This window comes from Myripristis murdjan, chromosome 23 (assembly GCF_902150065.1).
Source record: "Myripristis murdjan chromosome 23, fMyrMur1.1, whole genome shotgun sequence".
NCBI classification, from domain to species: Eukaryota; Metazoa; Chordata; class Actinopteri; order Holocentriformes; family Holocentridae; genus Myripristis; species Myripristis murdjan.
The window spans coordinates 26,673,255-26,692,802 of NC_044002.1; the positions used below are offsets into that span (position 1 = coordinate 26,673,255).

The 19,548-nt window shown below is 41.1% G+C and overlaps 1 protein-coding gene across 1 annotated transcript in view; it reads right to left on the reverse strand.

The window, feature by feature from the left end:
- Positions 1–19,171: 19,171 nt before the first annotated feature.
- The window catches only part of LOC115355640 (leucine-rich repeat-containing G-protein coupled receptor 5-like), a gene marked incomplete at its 3' end in the record, with an annotated part of 44,215 nt that continues 43,838 nt past the window's right edge, over positions 19,172–19,548 (reverse strand). Inside the window, exon 20 of the mRNA XM_030046497.1 lies at positions 19,172–19,548. This exon is cut by the window's right edge and continues 276 nt beyond it. Within this exon, the coding sequence (XP_029902357.1) occupies positions 19,172–19,548 (377 nt within the window).

Below are 19,548 nucleotides of genomic sequence, written 5' to 3' on the forward strand. Positions count from 1 at the left end.
TTCAGTAATGCAGCTATGTTTAATGGGAAGTACTGTATATTTGGTCTGTTGTGGTACTGACTTTTTCTAGGGACTTTGACTTTGACTTTTAATTAGGCTATTGACAAGACTTGATGAACATGTACATGACATACATGGAAGTATTTTGTTGGATTTGCCTCTACAGGTGTGTGTGACAGCTCAGTATAAAATGAGTTTGAAAAAAGTGTAACAGGTCAGTATTCAGGCAGTGTCAGCTTAAGTCTCTAGGCTTAGTTTTGCAGCATCAGAAATGTGTGTAATCATATCTGATAAAAAATAAATGAAGAAAGAAAGAAATGCAACATGAATAAATGGATAAATGAAACAATGAATGATAAATAGATGTGATGAGTGGCTGTTGTTGGATCAAAAGCTGAAATAATAAATATCCGGCTGAGTTAAAGTCTCTCCAGGCCAGTAGAGTGCTGACAGTGTCGGCACGCCCTCTGGTGGATTCTTCTGGCCATTGCATGTGTGCAGGTTGGCCGGCTGGCTGTGGTTTTATAACAATAATTACAATCCACACATTCAGATAGTTTCTGATCGTGTTTATATTTTAGATGATATCAATTCTGGAGGTGCAGCTGTTGAGGGAAGTGACCTGTTTGGATTCAAGTGCAGTTCTTATGAGTTTAATATGTTTTAATATGTTACTCATGTATTATTGGTAACTATAACATGTATTATATATATATTAATACATTTAATTTGTTGTTTTATTGTTTTGTTTTGCTGATTTGTGGTGTGAGATATTCCATGTATTGTTTAGAATCAGTAAACTGGACACTGATAGTTGTCTTTTATAGGTTTCTGCTTACATTGAGGGAAGTCAGAGGGTTGATGAATTAGTGACAGAGGTAATATCAGGACTGCACAAATCTACAAATTTAAAATCAGAATGTGCTTTTAAGGTCTGCAGATCTGAATATGAATAATTTTCAACATGAATGTCTGGCATGGAGAACAATTTTAACAATATCTCACAATGTTTAACCCTATAAAGCCATTCGTATCATATATGATACACATTTTAAATTCCGTTTATCGTTTTCAGTTTTATCAATACTTGACCAAAATACTGTTGTATACCTTTGAACACTTCCCCTGTTTACCCTGGACCATACCATTGGCCCTTCAAGTACATATCATATATCATACACCAGAAAGGTCGTGCAATAACATTTTGTTTTTTAATTTTTTTCAATATATATTTTGTTATAGGACTAAATTAAGGGTTCAATTTCGAAAAAATGGATTTTTCTGCCAATTCTGTCATAGTTCAGGCTTTGTAGGGTTAACAAGCATCAGTTTTGTGATTTTGATCTCAAGACATTTGATTGATGAAATATACACATGTGGGAGCAGCTGGCCTTCAGGGCTTTCTGAAGATGGCTGCTTTCTGCAGAATTGTAATACTAATTATAATTCCCCCCCACCCCCACCCTTCCAAATCCAAAACATGTTCAGCCTGTTTCTATAAAATAGTTCATGAATTCATCAATAATTCATTAATTCATTCATTTGTTAATTCATTATTATAGACCTGATCAAAAGGTCAGAGTGAAGAAAAGAGTTTCTGAATGTGTTGTAGTTCATTCTGTAGAAATGATGGCAGCTCTGTTGGTTTTACAGCAGCTACAGGACGCTCAGCTGCTGAGGGAAATGACCTGTTTAGAATCAGGTGCCACACCTCTGTGTTTTCATCAAAACACAGAGATGATTTAATATATGAAATATTCCATACTTTGCCTCAAATCTGTCAGCTGGATACTGGTATGTGTCTTTAACATAAAGGTTGAAGCTCCTGAGAGGCTTCATGAATCAGTGAAGGAGGCGTTAAATCAAGACTGCTCTGATCTAAAAATGTATATGAGTAACGCAAAAATAAAAATATTCATTTGCATCAAATTAGGAAACAGCAGCAGGAGAGATGGCATAAGGAGACAAAGTGGAGGTGTTTTTACAAGCTTGGCACACCTGTTTTTGGGCATTTTCTCCCGTTCCTCTCTGCAGATCCTCTCAAGCTCAGTCAGGTTGGATGGGCAGCGTCTGCAGACAGCCATTTTTAGGTCTTTCCAGAGATGTTCAATTGGATTCAAGTCCGGGCTCTTGCTGGGCCACTCAAGGACATTCACAGACTGCTCCTGAAGCCACTCCATTGTTATCTTGGCTGTGAGCTTCGGCTCATCGTCGTGTTGGAAGATGAGTCGTCGCCCTAGTCTGAGTTCCAGAGCACTCTGGAGCAGGTTTTCTTAAAGAATCTCTCTATATTTGGCTGCTGTCATCTTTCCCTCTATGCGGACTAGTATCCCAGCTCCTGTCGCAGAAAAACCTCCCCACAGCATGATGCTGCCACCACCAGTCTTCACAGTAGGGAAGGTGTTAGCCAGGCGATGAGCAGTGTCTGTTTTTCTATACACATGACGCTTGGAGCTCAGGCCAAAAAGTTCTATTTTGGTTTCATCAGACCAGAGAATTTTGTTTCTCCTGGTTTGAGAATCCTTAAGGTGCTTTTTGGAAAACTCCAAGCGGGTTGCCATGTGCCTTTTAGTGAGCAGTGGCTTCCGTCTGGCCACTCTACCATAAAGGCCTGTCTAGTGAAGCACATTAGCAGTGGTTGACCTACTAGATGGTTGTGGCTATCTCCACAAAGGAACACTGGATCTCCGCCTTAGAGACCACGGGGTTCATGGTCACCTCTCTGACCGAGGCCCTTCTTCCCCAATTACTCAGTTTGGTCAGGCAGCCAGATCTAGGGAGGGTCCTGGTGGTTCCAAACTTCTTCCATTTCTGAATAATGGAGACCACACTGCTTTTCAGGACCTTCGATGCTGCTGAATTTTTTTTTTTGTATCCTTCCCCAGATTTGTGCCTTGACACAATCCGGTCTCGGAGGTCTACATACAATTCTTTTGACTTCATTGCTTGGTTTCTGCTCTGATATGCACTGTCACCTGTGAGACCTTATATAGACAGGTGTGTGCCATTCCAAATCATGTTCAATCAGCTGAATTTACCACAGGTGGACTCCAATCAAGTTGTAGAAGCATCTCAAGGATGATCAGTGGAAATTGGAGGCACCTGAGCTCAATTTTGAGCGTCATAGCAAAGGGTGTGAATACTTATGTACCTTTTATGGTTAAATGTTTGCATTTTTAATACATTTACAAAAATGTCTGAAAACATGTTTTCACATTTTCATTATGTTCTATTTCATAGAAATTTTTAAAAAGAAAACTATACTCAAATCGGTTTTAGAAAAAGTCTGTAACGTAACAAAATGTGGAAAAAGTGAAAGGGGTGTGAATACTTTCTGGTGGCACTGTATATAGTGCTTATTGTGTTTGTGTTATGCAATAGGCTATACATTTTTGATAGCTGAAATCTCAGGTCAAAGGGCTGTTGCTGATTATTTATTGACCAAATGGGAGAGAAGGCGGATCACGTACTTTGAGAAAGATAACGTGTCAAAACACATTAGTTTTTAGCAATAAAGAGCCTTTTTTAGAGAAACAATGCTACAGTCTGTCTTTGGAAGTTGCTGTCCTCACTGACTGAGACTTTCCTTCATGATATCAAAATCAGAATCAGAATCAGGAAGATCTTTATTGCCAAGTAAGTTTGCAAAAACAAGGAAGTCCTTGGAGTTGAGTCTCATTTTACAAGGCTGTTTACTGTGCCTAATATTTTATGATCAAAAGTTTTATATCATGATCAAATTACACTTGTGGACTTTGATACTGAAGTTATGAGGAAGTTATTGCACCTTCAGATCTAAAGTACTCACACTCCCAGGACTGACACAATAGAACAAGCAGCGTCTTTTCTCTCTGTGTTTCCTCTCCAGGTGAAGCTGAAAGTCTCTTTGATTTGATGTGGATGTGACTGAGCAGGTAAAGAGCCGACCAGGGATCATTAGAAATGTTTGATGAACAGGCTCCTACATTGTGTTTTACAACTGGACGACTGGAGAGCAGACTGGGATGACAAGATGGCGGTGATGTCTGTCAAAATGTGCTTTTGATGTTTTGCAGATTCAGGAAGCGATATACAAGCAGATTTCCTCTTATTTTTGTTTGTATCCACAATTTGTTTGATTTGTTCTGATTTCTGGGCTTCACTCATGGTTTCTTATTTTTGCTTGTACGTCTTTTAGGTGAGAGGAAATTTTATGAGTAGTTGAGAGCGCTCTTACCAAGGTCAGATAAACATTTGTCACTGTTGCAGTCGACAAATCTGCTGTCCATTTGATGTTTTATAGTAATTATATTATATTATGTTATATTATAGATTATTATAGTAAGACTTTTTTTACAAATATTTGAATGCACTTGAATGCTCGATTATGTTACAGCAAAAAAAAACAACAACAACAACAACAAAAAAACAGCTTATTGAGTACAACAGGATTTAAGAAATGATTGTCTAAACAAATTAATTTTAGAGCATTTCAGAACAGCGTCTCTGTCGGTGTCGGGGCGTCAGGACCTGTCCTGCCCTCCTGCCATCGTCAGCATGGAAACGCCCGGCTTGGGAAATGTGCTTGTTGGGCTCCATTATAAATATTGAACCATTTTCATTTTATTTGTGTTGAATCTTTGACTTTGCTGTAACACCAATGATGAAGCTGAATAATCACTTTTTTTTTTTTTTTTTTTTTTGGTTTATTAAGCAAATGTGATCTTCTCAGCTCTCAGTTCTTTCTTCATTTCACTTCAGATATTTATTGTCTGAACGGAACCAAACAGTCAGGATCCACGGTGGATTTCAGCTGCTGAAGCTCTTTTTCCTTCTGCAGACATGTTCTTGTTCAGTTCTTGGACGTGTGCAGAGTATTTTGCACACAGGGTTTAGGGGGCATTAGGTTTAGGGGGTTTACGTTAAAAAACAGTCAGACACACACCTCCATTTTATGAACAGGTGGAATCCATCTTCCTGCACACCTGGGGAAGAGCAGATTTGGATGGTTAAGAATGTTTGGTGCATCTGCAGTCAACATCTCTTATTTTTTCTCTTAACAGAAAAATAAGAGACAGTATTATTGTCATAATTTTCAACATTAATGCCTGACAATGAGGACAAAATTATAATATACGACAATTTCTTGCATGTTTTTTTATCCGTGCAAATTCTAATATCAGCTTACTTCATTGGAAAGTATGTAGTCAACATGGATAAGCTTGACTGCCAAACAGTATCAGAGTCTAATTTTCCCTCAGCCTTTCCCACAGTGTGAAGAGTCCCAGAGGATTCAAAGTCCTCTGTAGATGAAGCTGCTCAGTGGGTTTGATGTAAAGGGCGGCTGCTGGAGTGTTACGTCCACTCTGTATATGTGACATGGTGCTGACAGGAAGACAGCACACATCCTGTCATGGAAAGCTTGTTGTGATGAATGAGCCGCTGTGTTTGTGTCAAGGTGTCGGCTCGGCTATGGATGTGTGTGAGGAGAGAGAGGAGGGGCTCCCTGCCTCTGAAAGCACTCTGTCTGGGGAACATGACAGCCAGACCAAAGCTAAGAGGTGAGATGAGGATCTCTGACTGTCCATGACTGTTCTCCATCTCAGAGCTCAGCAGGCAAATCAGCACAGCAGCATTATTCACAGGAAAAGCTCTGTGTGTGTTGTGTTGAAGCCCAGTCCAGCAGGAGAGACCAGACCCCCCTGGACCTGAACCTGAACCTAAACCCAGCTGTGTGTCCATGAGGAGTGTCTGGTCTATGAAACAACCTATTCTCTTCAAAGATGGCCACCACTCTGCTGATAAAAGGTAATTTAAAAAAGAAAAAGGTGATGAAGAACAGATGGAGTTGTTAGTATCATCTTCACAGTCCTTAGATAAGGACACAGAGACCTTCAGTGTGTTCCTCATGTTTCTGTCTTGGTGGAGGCCGTGCAATATCTGCTGCAGTGAATGGGTAACAGGGGAATGTGCAGTATTAGTGTGGGAGCCTGCAGTATTTTCAATGTGTACTGGTGTGTATGGATCTGCGTGTGCAACTGTATGTTAACTGTAGTTTGACTGTACATGTACAGGGATACATTGTGTGTGTATGGAGAGGCTGTATGCTGCTATGTTAACTGTGTTCTCTCAAAAGACAAATTTCTGTCAAGAGAGACAATAAAGTCTGATCTCATCTGATCCTGATCCAGCAGGAGAGACCAGACCCCCCCTGAACCCAGCTGTGTGTCCATGAGGAGTGACTGGTCTATAGGTCGAATTATACACTTCAAAGACAGACAGCACTCTACTGGTCCAAGGTGATATCATTTTCACAGTCAAAAGATATTAAATGAGTTTGACTCTTCATCCTCTGTTGAGTTTCCTCTTTCAAAACATCACATCCAATAATCAGAGCAACATTTTCATCTTGATTTTCTGCCAGCAGTTTTCATGACACAGCACAACACCCTTAATGATGTGTGTGTGTGTGTGTGTGTGTGTGTGTGTGTGTGTGTGTGTGTGTCGTCCACAGAGTCCACCAGCAGAGCTCAGAGGTTCCCAGTGGTCAGTCTGCCCAGCAGCATCAAACAGACCTGGCCTCCATATTTATGGTGTGTAAATGTCCAGCCTTTAACTTCAGCTCCTCACTAATTTTAGAAGAACCATTCTGCTCATAGCAGCCAAAATGTGAGGACTTTCAATCTGTGCAAGCTGGATTTTTTTGTTTTTTGTTTCCTGTCTGATTTTGTGTCCAGAGTTTAGACCTGAAGTTTTAGTCACGTTTTTCTGTTCCAGCTGCTGGAGGAGAACATTGTCACCTTTGTGAAGAACGAGCTGAAAAACATCCAGAGATCTCTGAGTCCAGATTACCCAGAATGCTTAGAGAGGCAGAGGGAGGATGAGGAGGTGTTGGACGGTGAGGAGGAAGAGCAGAGGAGGAGCAGCAGAGAGGATTTTCTGCAGATCACACTGCACTTCCTGAGGAGAATGAAGCAGGAGGAGCTGGCTGAGCGTCTGTGGAGCAGTAAGAGAATTTTAACACCTTCAACAGGATGGAAAGGAGGAATGATGGGAAAATAGAAATATTTTCATTTCTGAACTCGGCTGCAAATACAGACATTTCTGAAATGAATTTCTCTGTTTTTTCTTTGTTCATTCAGAAACTCCTGCTGCTCTTTGCCAACGTGAACTCAGATCTAAGCTGAAGAAGAAGTGTGAGTGTGTGTTTGAGGGGATTGCTAAAGCAGGAAACCCAACACTTCTGAATCAGATCTACACAGAGCTGTACATCACAGAGGGAGGGAGTGGAGAGCTCAATGAGGAACATGAGGTCAGATGGATTGAAACAGCAGCCAGGAAACCAGACACACCAGAAACACCAATCACATGTGAGGGCATCTTTAAACCTTTACCTGGAAGAGATGGACCAATCAGAACAGTGATGACAAAGGGAGTGGCTGGCATTGGGAAAACAGTCTTAACACAGAAGTTCACTCTGGACTGGGCTGAACACAAAGCCAACCAGCATGTCCACTTCACATTTCCATTCACTTTCAGAGAGCTGAATCTGCTGAGAGGGAAAAAGTTCAGCTTGGTGGAACTTGTTCATCACTTCTTCACTGAGAGCAAAAAAGCAGGAATCAGCAGGTTTGAGCAGTTCCAGGTTGTGTTGATCTTTGATGGTCTGGATGAGTGTCGACTTCCTCTGGACTTCAACAACAACCAGATCCTGACTGATGTTACAGAGTCCACCTCAGTGGATGTTCTGCTGACAAACCTCATCAAGGGGAACCTGCTTCCGTCTGCTCACCTCTGGATAACCACACGACCCGCAGCGGCCAATCAGATCCCTCCTGAGTGCGTTGACATGGTGACAGAGGTGAGAGGCTTCACTGACCCACAGAAGGAGGAATACTTCAGGAGGAGATTCAGAGATGAGGAGCAGGCCAGCAGAATCATCTCCCACATCAAGACGTCACGAAGCCTCCACATCATGTGCCACATCCCAGTCTTCTGCTGGATCACTGCTACAGTTCTGGAGGACGTGTTGAAAACCAGTGAGGGAGGAGACCTGCCCAAGACCCTGACTGAGATGTACATCCACTTCCTGCTGTTTCAGTCCAAAGTGCAGAACGTCAAGTATCATGGGAGAGCTGAGACAGATCCACACTGGACTCCAGAGACCAGGAAGATGATCCTGTCTCTGGGAAAACTGGCTTTTGAGCAGCTGGAGAAAGGCAACCTGATCTTCTATGAAGCAGACCTGGCAGAGTGTGGCATTGATATCAGAGCAGCCTCAATGTACTCAGGAGTGTTCACACAGATCTTTAAAGAAGAGCGTGGGCTGTACCAGGACAAGGTTTTCTGCTTCATCCACCTGAGCCTTCAGGAGTTTCTGGCTGCTCTTTATGTCTTTCTGACATTCATCAACTCTGGAGTCAATCTGTTATCACAAAAATCACCCCTTTGGTGGTTTGCTTGGTTTCCTATTTTCATCATGAAATCTGAACAAGAACCCCTCCTCCAGAGTGCTGTAGACAAGGCCTTACAGAGTCCAAATGGACACCTGGACTTGTTCCTGCGCTTCCTCCTGGGTCTTTCACTGCAGACCAATCAGACTCTCCTACGAGGCCTGATGACACAATCAGGAAGTAGCTCTTGGACCAATAAGAAAACAGTCCATTTCATCAAGGAGAAGATCAAGGAGAGTCCCTCTCCCGAGAGAAGCATCAACCTGTTCCACTGTCTGAATGAGCTGAATGACCATTCTCTAGTGGAGGAGATCCAACAGTACCTGAGATCAGGACGTCTCTCCACAGACAAACTGTCCCCTGCTCAGTGGTCAGCTCTGGTCTTCATCTTACTGTCATCAGAAGAAGATCTGGACGTGTTTGACCTGAAGAAATACTCTGCTTCAGAGGAGGCTCTTCTGAGGCTGCTGCCAGTGGTCAAAGCCTCCAGGAAATCTGTGTGGGTTCATAGAGATCTTGGTATATTCAATATATTTTGTGATCTATTCTGTCCAAAAAACTCAACTAACCTAATCTACTGTCTTTTTCTCTAATTCGTCCTCAGGCTGAGTGTGTGTAATCTGTCAGAGAGAAGCTGTGCGGCTCTGGCCTCAGTTCTCAGCTCCCAGTCCTCTAGTCTGAGAGAGCTGGACCTGAGTAACAACCAGCTGCAGGATTCAGGAGTGAAGCGTCTCTCTGCTGGACTGGAGAGTCCACACTGCAGACTGGAGGCTCTCAGGTCAGGATCGGAGAACTCAAGAGCTTTCAAACTGGACTAAATGAAAACACAAAGCCGATCACACATTTGAATATTTGTCTGAATGAACCCAGCTAATTTCAGATAAGTGTGCTGCTGAAACAATCCAACATGTATGTGTATCAGACTGTGTTGTTGTGTTTGTGTGTCCATGTGCAGGCTGTCAGGCTGTCTGCTCACACAGGAAGGCTGTGCTTCTCTGGCCTCAGCTCTGAGCTCCAACCCCTCCCATCTGAGAGAGCTGGACCTGAGCTACAATCATCCAGGAGACTCAGGAGTGAAGCTGCTCTCTGCTGGACTGGAGAATCCAACCTGGAGACTGGAGGCTCTCAGGTATGGAGAGACACACACACTGTCTTCTAGAGGCCTGAGGAATATTGTTTCATGTTGAATGGTGGATATGAGTGACGTGGTCTGCTAAATCCTTCATAGGGAAGGTTATTTACTGCCCATGTTTCCATCCTCAAAGAGAATCTGCTGCTCTGACTCTGTTTCTTCCTCCAGGGTGGACCATGGTGGAGAGCAGAGGTTGAAACCAGGCCTGAGGAAGTGTAAGTGTGGATTTAGTTTGATTCCTGAACACAAAGCAGCAAACATTCAGCTGTTTAGATGGTGCAGCTGCAGCTTCTGCTGTTTGTCCTCAGCTGCTTTTAATGTTGAACCAAAAATCATTTAGTTGCTGCTCGAGAACAAACACTGTCTTTATTCCCTGATCCTCATTTAGCTGTTTAATTTCTATCAATTGATTTCATTCATTTGATCACAACTGACGTCCACAAAATAAAAATGTCCATTCTTGTATCATCCTGACTGAGTGCTATCCATCTCTGTAATGAAATGTCTAACATGTGGAAGTTGTGTGTTTCCAGTGTGGATGTTGTGGGGAAACAGAGGCAGACAACTTCTCTGCTTGACTTGGCCAACTGGCGTGTTGTTTGTTGCAGTGCTAACACATGTTGCTGCTTAGTAACATGGCGCCGTAACACACACCACAAACTGCTTTTATACCGCCCCAAGGAGTTAGCCGTTACTATGGCAACACACTTAGCTCTTAAAGTGAACGAGTAACACAGAAAGGCACAAAACAGAACTGAACATGTTGAAAGTTACAATGAATGACGTGTCAGTTATTATGAATTATGACTACAGTTCAATTAAGTGTCTGCTGGGAAACTGTAATGATAATGATAATGATTACAATAACAACAACAACAACAACAACAACAACAACAACAACAACAATAATTATTGTTGTTGTTGTTGTTGTTATTGTTATTGTTATTGCTATTGCTCTTGCTATTATTATTATTATTATTATTATTATTAATACCATTTTCAATTTAATTTTTCAAAATAAATTACATAGAGCTTCAAATTACAAGACAAAATAGTAAAATACTGCCTTTACTCTGGATAACACAAGATAAAAAATAGGATTAAACCTAAAAGATACCACCCAATAAAACAATGTGCATAATAAAAAGAACTGAAATAAAAATGATTAAAATGGAATGAAAAACAAAATAGTAAAGAAAACTGTTCTTCCATATCAGCATGTGGTGGGAATTTCTGGGCACAGAGGACACGCAGCAAGAGCCTAATACACTCTGGATTTTATTCGCACTTGCAAGTGGACACCTTAACCAACGACAAACAATGTCTCTGGACCAAGACTGTACTGCTGTTTGGTGCAGCCTGCTTTAATACACAGTCATGGCACATCTGTAGTGTATACATTACATCGTCTGACATTTTCATCCTATTGACCTTCTTGTACATCCCATGTGAGTAAACTCTTGTTTGTATGTAAACATCCATAACAACACCAATGGCCGTAACTGACCACGCCGGCACCTCTGCGTCCCCACGTTGAACTCCGGGCATGTCTGCGTCTTCAATTTGACATCTGGTATCTTCTGTGTCCTAAGTGTCACCCCAACTTTATGATCTTAACAGGTGGTACAAGAATGTGCTGTATTTTCCCACAACACAGCAGCTCTGGCATCATGAACGTGTTAAACAATTTACTTGAAACTGTTAATAAAGCAACAAATAATAAATACAACAGGTGTGTTAGATAAAAATCTGCTGGTGTTTTGTGTCTTGTTCTCTCCATCAGATTCCTGTGAACTCAAACTGGACACAAACACAGCAAACAGACTCCTCGTCCTGTCTGAGGACAACAGGAAGGTGACAGCAGTGAGAGAGGACCAGCCATATCCTGATCACCCACAGAGGTTTGACTACTGGGAACAGATCCTGTGTAGAGATGGTCTGACTGGTTGCTGTTACTGGGAGGTCGAGTGGGAAGGATGGGTTGATATCGCAGTGACTAACAGAGGAATCAGCAGGACAGGAGGCGGTGCTGACAGCAGGCTTGGAGAAAACAAAAACTCTTGGAGTCTGAGCTGCTCTGATAAAAGTTTCTCTGTCTGGCACAACAACATCAGAACAGTCATCCCTGCCCCCCCCTCCTCTCACAGAGTGGCAGTGTATCTGGACTGGCCTGCTGGCTCTCTGTCCTTCTACAGCGTCTCCTCTGACACACTGATCCACCTCCACACCTTCACCTCCACATTCACTCAGCCTCTGTACCCGGGCTTTGGGGTTTGGGTTTGGTCACATGACTCCTCAGTGTCTCTGTGTCAGATGAAGTGAGAATCACCTCCTGTGTGGAGAAACACTCACACTGATCAAAAACAAGATCACACACACACACACACACACACACACACACACACACACACACACACACACACACAGAAACACACACACACACACAAATGTGAATCATGAGCCATTATAGTTTGTTTGTTTGTTTGTTTGTTTTGAAATTAATGGAATATTTAACCAGAAATTGATATTCATTTGAGGATCTGTTTTTGACAATTCAAGCGTTATAATATCTTCATTTTGAATGCCTTTTAATTTGAGTTTATATTAATCTCACTTCTCCCATTGACTTGTTTTTTGTTTATTTTTGAACAACCTTGTCAGAAATAAAGGCGGCTGGTTGAGCCAATATTTTTAATCAATAATACTGTATTTTCAAATATTATTAGTGGACTTTAGAGCGGCACGGTGGTGCAGTGGTACTTAGCTGCACCACCAAGCTGCACCACCAAGTGATTAGCACTGTCGCCTCACAGTGAGAAGGTCCTGGGTTCGATTCCCACCCAAGGTCCTTTGTGTGTGGAGTTTGCATGTTGTCTGCGTGGGTTTCCTGCGGGCACTCCGGTTTCCTCCCACCGTCCAAAGACATGCAGGTCAGGTGAATTGGAGAAGCTAAATTCCCCCTAGGTATGACTGTGTGTGTGAATGTCAGTGTTTTTCTGTCTGCCCTGTGATGGACTGGTGACCTGTCCAGGGTGTTTCCTTGCCTTCGCCCTATGAGCGCTGGGATTGGCTCCAGCACCCCCCCGCGACCCTAGTGAGGATAAGCAGTTTAGAAGATGAATGAATGAATGTATGTATTAGTGGACTTTAATGAAAATAAAAAAGAAATACATTTTTTATTAGACGTGTTCTTTTAGTTGAGTGTCATGACTTCAAATTCATGGTGAAAAAGTAATTTATGCTGTCACTGAGTTACAGAGTCAACTCTGTTTGAACCAAGCCAACTCATGTAATGAATGTTGGTGTTTTTCATTTAAATTTCATATAATCGGTTTATTCCCTTTACATTCCCTTCAGGAAGTGTTTTCACGAACCACAGCCCCAACTACCTTTCAAATGTCAAGACTTTTGTTACTTGAAAACATTATTTGTAGGCTCATTTCAGGATTAAAGTACAAATATCATGTGCACTCATATTCATTTATTTATCTCAGCCTATACAGTACAGGAGATATTTTTACATCTCGCAGCCAAGAAAATGTGACATCCAATTCATGTTCCTTAAATTTACACAATGATAAAAAGATGTTTGTGATAACTACATAACTACAGCAACACTCATGACCGTTCATGATGAACTGAGACATTAATCCCTAGTTTAGCCTTAATGTGTGAAAACGTCCTTTTTCAAACTAATTATGATGTAACATGTATTTGCAACATAAATTATAAAGTAATGAATCAGCACAGAGCAAAAACAACAAAATACAAAACAATAAATGGAGGGACATGAGCAAACTGTTGGTGGAGTCTGATTGTTTGTTGGTGATTTTTACAAGCACACACATGTACTTCAAACAGAAAACATAGCCCCCTCACACACACACACACACACACACACATACACACACACACACACACACACCTCCACATGATCACATCGCCCTGTCTTGTTTTTCAGGGATACAGTTTTTCTGAAAGAACAGGATATGTCGTCTATGATGCAGAAGAACCTGACTTCTGCAACTTCGGCTATCAACGCAGGGTCAAGTAAAGATCAGCTGAACATATCTGTAGAGTCTTGAAGACGTTTCACTTGTCATCCAAGAAGCTTCTTCAGTTCTTCTTCTCATTCTCATCCAAGAAGAAGAACTGAAGACACGTCTTGGATGAGAAGTGAAACATGTTCAGTTGATCTTGATTTAAACCTGTGTTGATGCTTCTGTGACTGCTAGCCTATATTCCGTTTTTAATCTCAATTTGAGCCTTTGTAAAAAAAAAAAAAAAGTCATATTTTGTACTGTGTTTGTCATGTTTATATCATCTGCATAAACCACACAGTAAGAACACATGGGGCAAAATAAATGAGATGTGCTTTTTGTCCTTTTGAACTATCCTTCACATCTCTCCTGGACCTGATGACCTTTTCCAACAAGGTCAAGGAAAAGTGGTTAGGAAAGTGGGTTTTTAACTGTTTTACCACAGCCTCGGTCTCCATGGGAGCTTTGGGGTACGACACATGCACAGTGTCACTCGAGGTGCGATGTTGGATGTTTCCAGCAGATGGCGCTAGAAACAAAGGGATGGTATGTCCTGTCAGGTGCTCTGTGCAGGATGGCAGCGATCGCGAGCCATCTACTGAGTCTTTCCACAAGAGCAGAACAGATTTCACCCCGATGATATGAGGCAATATCACCTTTAATTGGCTTTGATCCTCCTCCCCCTCTGAGTTCAGGCTGCTGTCACCTGTGACCTTTGACCTCCTCACTGCTGGTTACTTGGATTTTTTTTTTCTTAATAAACCTTATTTTGTAGACAACGAAAACATGGTGTACACATGTTTTAGACAGTTACTGTAAAATGTAAATCAAAGTATAAAAATAAGATAAAAAAATGATAATAAATGAAATGATAAATGAAATTACACAACTAAGTTTAAAAAAGGAGGGAAAGGAAAGGAGGAAGAAATACAAAAAACATAAAAAAAACAAAACATAATAACAGGGGCTGATAAAGAACTGGAATAAATTTTAAATAACCACATAATGTATATGATAGTTTTTGATGAGTTTTTTTTTTTTTTTTTTTTATGTTTTATGTTTTTAGTGGTGTCCCAAATGTATTTAAATTCAGTATCTTTAAAATATAATAATTTATATTATGTATACAATGTTGATTTGGCTGATTGTTATGTTGCTGATATAGGAAGTCAAGCTTTTTTTTTTTTTTTTTTTCTGCTGGTGCTGACCTCGGTGTAAATCTCTCTGGATCAGAGTCGTGAACTGAGTGAAGAATAGAATTCTTCTCCCAGGATGATCAATGATTACCAACACTTCCTTATCAATAAAACATATTTCTGTTCTACAATAACTCCTCTGTCTGTTTATCTGGAGCAAGCAATAAAAATAAAAAGTGTCTGCAGTCCTTATCAGTGACACACACACACACACATACACACATACACACACACCATTGTGACTCTTATCATACCCAAGATTACAGCAACAATTGTGTTTTCATGCCAGCTGCCTAATGTCATCGCTGCGTTGCCATGGTGATATGTTATCACCTGTCTGCAACGTTATGATCAAACTGTGAGGTGAGAGCAGGGAGAGGCCGCTCCACAGAGGGCTTTTATTTTGTAAGAACAGCTGAGGTGAGAGCTTTGACCAATATGAAGTGAAGCTTTGAGATTTAACCCTCCTCCTCAACACTTTTTATCAGTCGGGGTCAATTTGATCCCAGCAGGTTAAACCTCCAGAAAATCATTATGATAAAAACTGTCACCTGAGTTTATGTGTCAGGTACTTTCTGTGCCCTTACACATCAGACTTCTGGTGGGCAGCAGGTATTAACTATCACACACTCCTACAGGTGTGTCTCTGCTACAGGTATGTTACTACAGGTGTTACTGCAAGGGTGTTATTTTATTACAGACGTAGTTAGGTCACAGGTGTGTTACTACAGGTGTGCTATGTGGTTATGTTACCACAGGTGTTACTACAGGTGTGTTATGTTACTACAGGTGTGTTATTTTACTACAGGTGTGTTATTTTACTACAGGTATGTTATGTTACTACAGGTGTGTTATGTTACTATAGGTATGTTATGTTACTACAGGTGTTACTACAGGTGTGTTATGTTACTACAGGTGTGTTATTTTAGTACAGGTGTTACTACAGGTGTGTTGTTACTACAGGTGTTACTACAGGTGTGTTATTTTACTACAGGTGTGTTATTTTACTACAGGTATGTTATGTTACTACAGGTGTGTTATGTTACTACAGGTATGTTATGTTACTACAGGTGTTACTACAGGTGTGTTATGTTACTACAGGTGTGTTATTTTAGTACAGGTGTTACTACAGGTGTGTTGTTACTACAGGTGTGTTATTTTACTACAGGTATGTTATGTTACTACAGATGTTACTACAGTTGTGTTTTGTTACTACAGGTGTTACTACAGGTGTGTTATGTTACTACAGGTGTGTTTTGTTACTACAGGTGTTACTACAGGTGTGTTATGTTACTACAGGTGTTACTACAGGTATTTTATCTTACTACAGGTGTGATATGTTATTACAGGTGTTACTACAGGTATGTTATGTTACTACAGGTGTAGTAAATATTTAGATGAAGGCACGATGACATTTTTAAAATTGTGTAAAGCTTCTGGAGGTTTCTGTACGTGTGATCAGAACCAGGGGGCTCCACCACATTAAAGTCTGTAAGTCAGTTAGTGACATCCCAGTTTCACCAAACACAGAAACCAAACCACTGCAGCCCATATTGTTTATAGAGTTCACAGGCTAAACTACAGCACTAAAGTATCCAGGCTCCAACAGTCACAGATGTTTTACCAAACTTTACAACAGGGCGGCTTGGATGGGTCGATAAAAATGGAATGAATAATTTTTCACTTTAATTTTTCCCAATAGTAGAAAACCAGTTATATACTGTTATACATAACTCACATTCAGTCAGCTTTCCAAACGTGTGTTTTTTTCACACTCTCTCCATTTTTTATCCACACGAGGAGAAAAACTAAAAGATCTAATGGGCAGAGTCAGAAAATTAGACTCACACCTACAAATGATACTAGCCAATTTGACGATATAGCTAACATAAAATGGTCTGAATCTGCTTTTGTAACAAAGTTCACACATTAGAAATTAAATATACAACACGGTAAATGTGTGTAGGGTTAAGGTTAGGGTTGTATAGAGCAGGAGTCACAGTTATTGTATTTTATTGTTTTTAAGTCAAAAAGCTTGTCATCTGTGCACTGAAGACATTCTCACGGGACAAGTGGGACCTCATGCAATGAATGAACACATTAATAAAATACATCCACACCCGTAATGTAATTACCTAGAACGAAACTGCGATGTTTGGGGAATTTTTTTTTTTTTAATATTACTGATCTATCCCATCAAAACATCTGTGCTGAAAAAGCAGGAAAAAACAAGACATTTCTTGCGCCAATGGTAATTCGCGCCATTTATTTATTTATTTTTTTTTTTAATACAAATTATATTTATAGATGTACAAATTACAGAGCTCACAGATTTGCATAAGCTTCAAATTACAGACAGTTTCTGCAGTCATTAGAAAACACTGGATGTGATGTTAGTCCCATGAGAACAGGGCTTAATACCAGACTAGAGTTTTTTTTGTGAAAGGCCTCGTTCAGTCAGCACTGACCTGTACGTCACAAACATTAAAAACATTTTTTTTCTGTCACAGTCAGAGGAAAGAAAATGGGATTGTCACAGTATATTTACATCAGTGTCCATGAGCACACACACACACACACATACACACTCATGCACACACACATACATGCGCACGCTTCTACTTGTCAAATAAAAATAATAATAACAAATGTACGGACAGATTTGTATGGGTTTATAAGGCTAAGCGTACTGAGACCACAGACACTCGTACAGTTTTTAAAGCCACAATGAGGAAAAAAAAAAAAAAGTTTTTTCAATTTGTTAGGTAATTTTCCATGCCAGAATATTGTCCTATGTCAGAGAACTATGTTGCTATAACCATCAAATTAAGTGCCAATTCCACATTTCCATAATTTTTGTCAGTTGAGTCAGAACAGTCTTCATTTAAATCAACCCTCGCCAAGTTTGCATACTGCACCTTCAAGAATAGATACAAATAAATTTGTTATTTTTATTATTTTAATCAAAATCCCTTTGCTTACATGAACAATGTTGGCCAATAAAAACATGTTTTTGGAAAGTCAAATCAAATCGCCCTCACCTCCCTAGCTGATCTCCCATTGGTTTACACTTTTGAACGATATGGCTGTGTGTTAAGCCCCGCCCCAACATCCTATCTCAACAGGAAATACATCAAAATAAACTCTCAAAAACCATGTCATTATTTCACTGTGACTTTAAACACCAGGTAAAATTCTTCTCTCAATTACAGAGGAATAATAGCTACATTAAAAAAAAAAAAAAAAAAAAAAAAACAATTAAAATAATTTTTAAAAATTCAAAGTAAAAAGTCAAAACTTCAAGAGTAAAAGTCATGGCCATCAAAAAAAAAAAAAAAAAAAAAAAAAAAAACAACTTTATTTGTTATTGAAGCCAGCTCACCAGCTCCTCATTCATTCTTACTCAACTTTACGTTCAAACTGAATTTGATCATATTCTTGAAATATTGACTTGAATGTCAATATTTTGGCTTTATCCTAAAAAATTTCAACTTTATTTCTGAAAATCAGAGCCTGATCTTTTTTCTTCAGTTCCCCTTTAATCCTGTTTGCCTGCTGATGTTTCGTGCTGGGTTGTGACGGCCTCCGGCTCCGGCAGCCTGGTGCAGAAACTCACACGGTCGCTGCACTTTTCACACACGCACGCAGGAGTGTAGTGGCTGTGGACACACACACACACACACACACACACACACACGCACACGCACACAGAACACTCAACAACATGCAGGACATTCTTGACCTCATTCTTGTTCCCATCATACAGTTTGTGTTCATTTGTATAAAAGTGATAAAGTTCAGAAGACTTTGGACAGAACAGAAAGGAGTTCCTCTTCTCTTATTTGTCGATTTATTTATTTTTTTATCGTTTGATCGAGTTCTTGTGACATCACTGGACGGTTTGCAGCAAGAAGAAGCACAAAGGATGACGACAGAGAGAGAGATTTTTTTTTCCATCCTTCTTGCTCTCAGTTCTGTTTCCTGTGCAGAAACAAGAGCGTGATGCAAAGTTTTCATTTAAAACTCGATCGCTTGTGTTTTTTCCGAGGAAGTTTCCGAGGAAGATGAGACGCTACTGCTTTGTCTGATGCGGAGCTTAGAGTTTGCTTTGATTTGATTGGCTCACGGTGAGAGAGTGTACGGTGGCCACCAGGGACAAAGTTTGAGAAGAGGCAGAAACTGTTTGACTCGGGCATTGTCTATAAAAGTTGATATAAATGTGATCTGGTGCTTTATAGGGAGCTTTGTCCCTGTGAGTGTGTGTGTGTGTGTGTGTGTGAGTGTGTGGAGGATCTAGCGACACGGGACGACAAATGTAACCGAATGTTGCGTCTCGCTCCTCTCTCTTCCTCTTCCACGCTCCTCCTCCTCCTCCTCCTCCTCCTCCTTCATGCCTCCCATCGCCACCAGCGCCTGCGTCGAGTCACACGACTGCTTCTCCGCGTCCTCGTCCTCGTCATACGGCAGATCCAGCTCGTCCCGGCTCGCCCCGCCCCCGCCGAGCCTCGCCGCCGCGGCCTGGCGGGCGCGCTTGCCCAGCGCCGCCAGCTCCTCCCTGGCGAGGGGGGTGAAGAGGAGGTAGAGCAGCGGGTTGATGCAGGCCGGCAGCGGCACGACCAGCAGCAGCACGCCCTTCGCCGCCTCCGGCCCGGCGACGGGGAGGCGCAGCAGGGAGGAGAAGGAGAGGAAAGCCACGGGCAGGTAGAGGAGGCAGTCGGAGAAGAGCAGCCAGGCCACGTGGCGCGTCA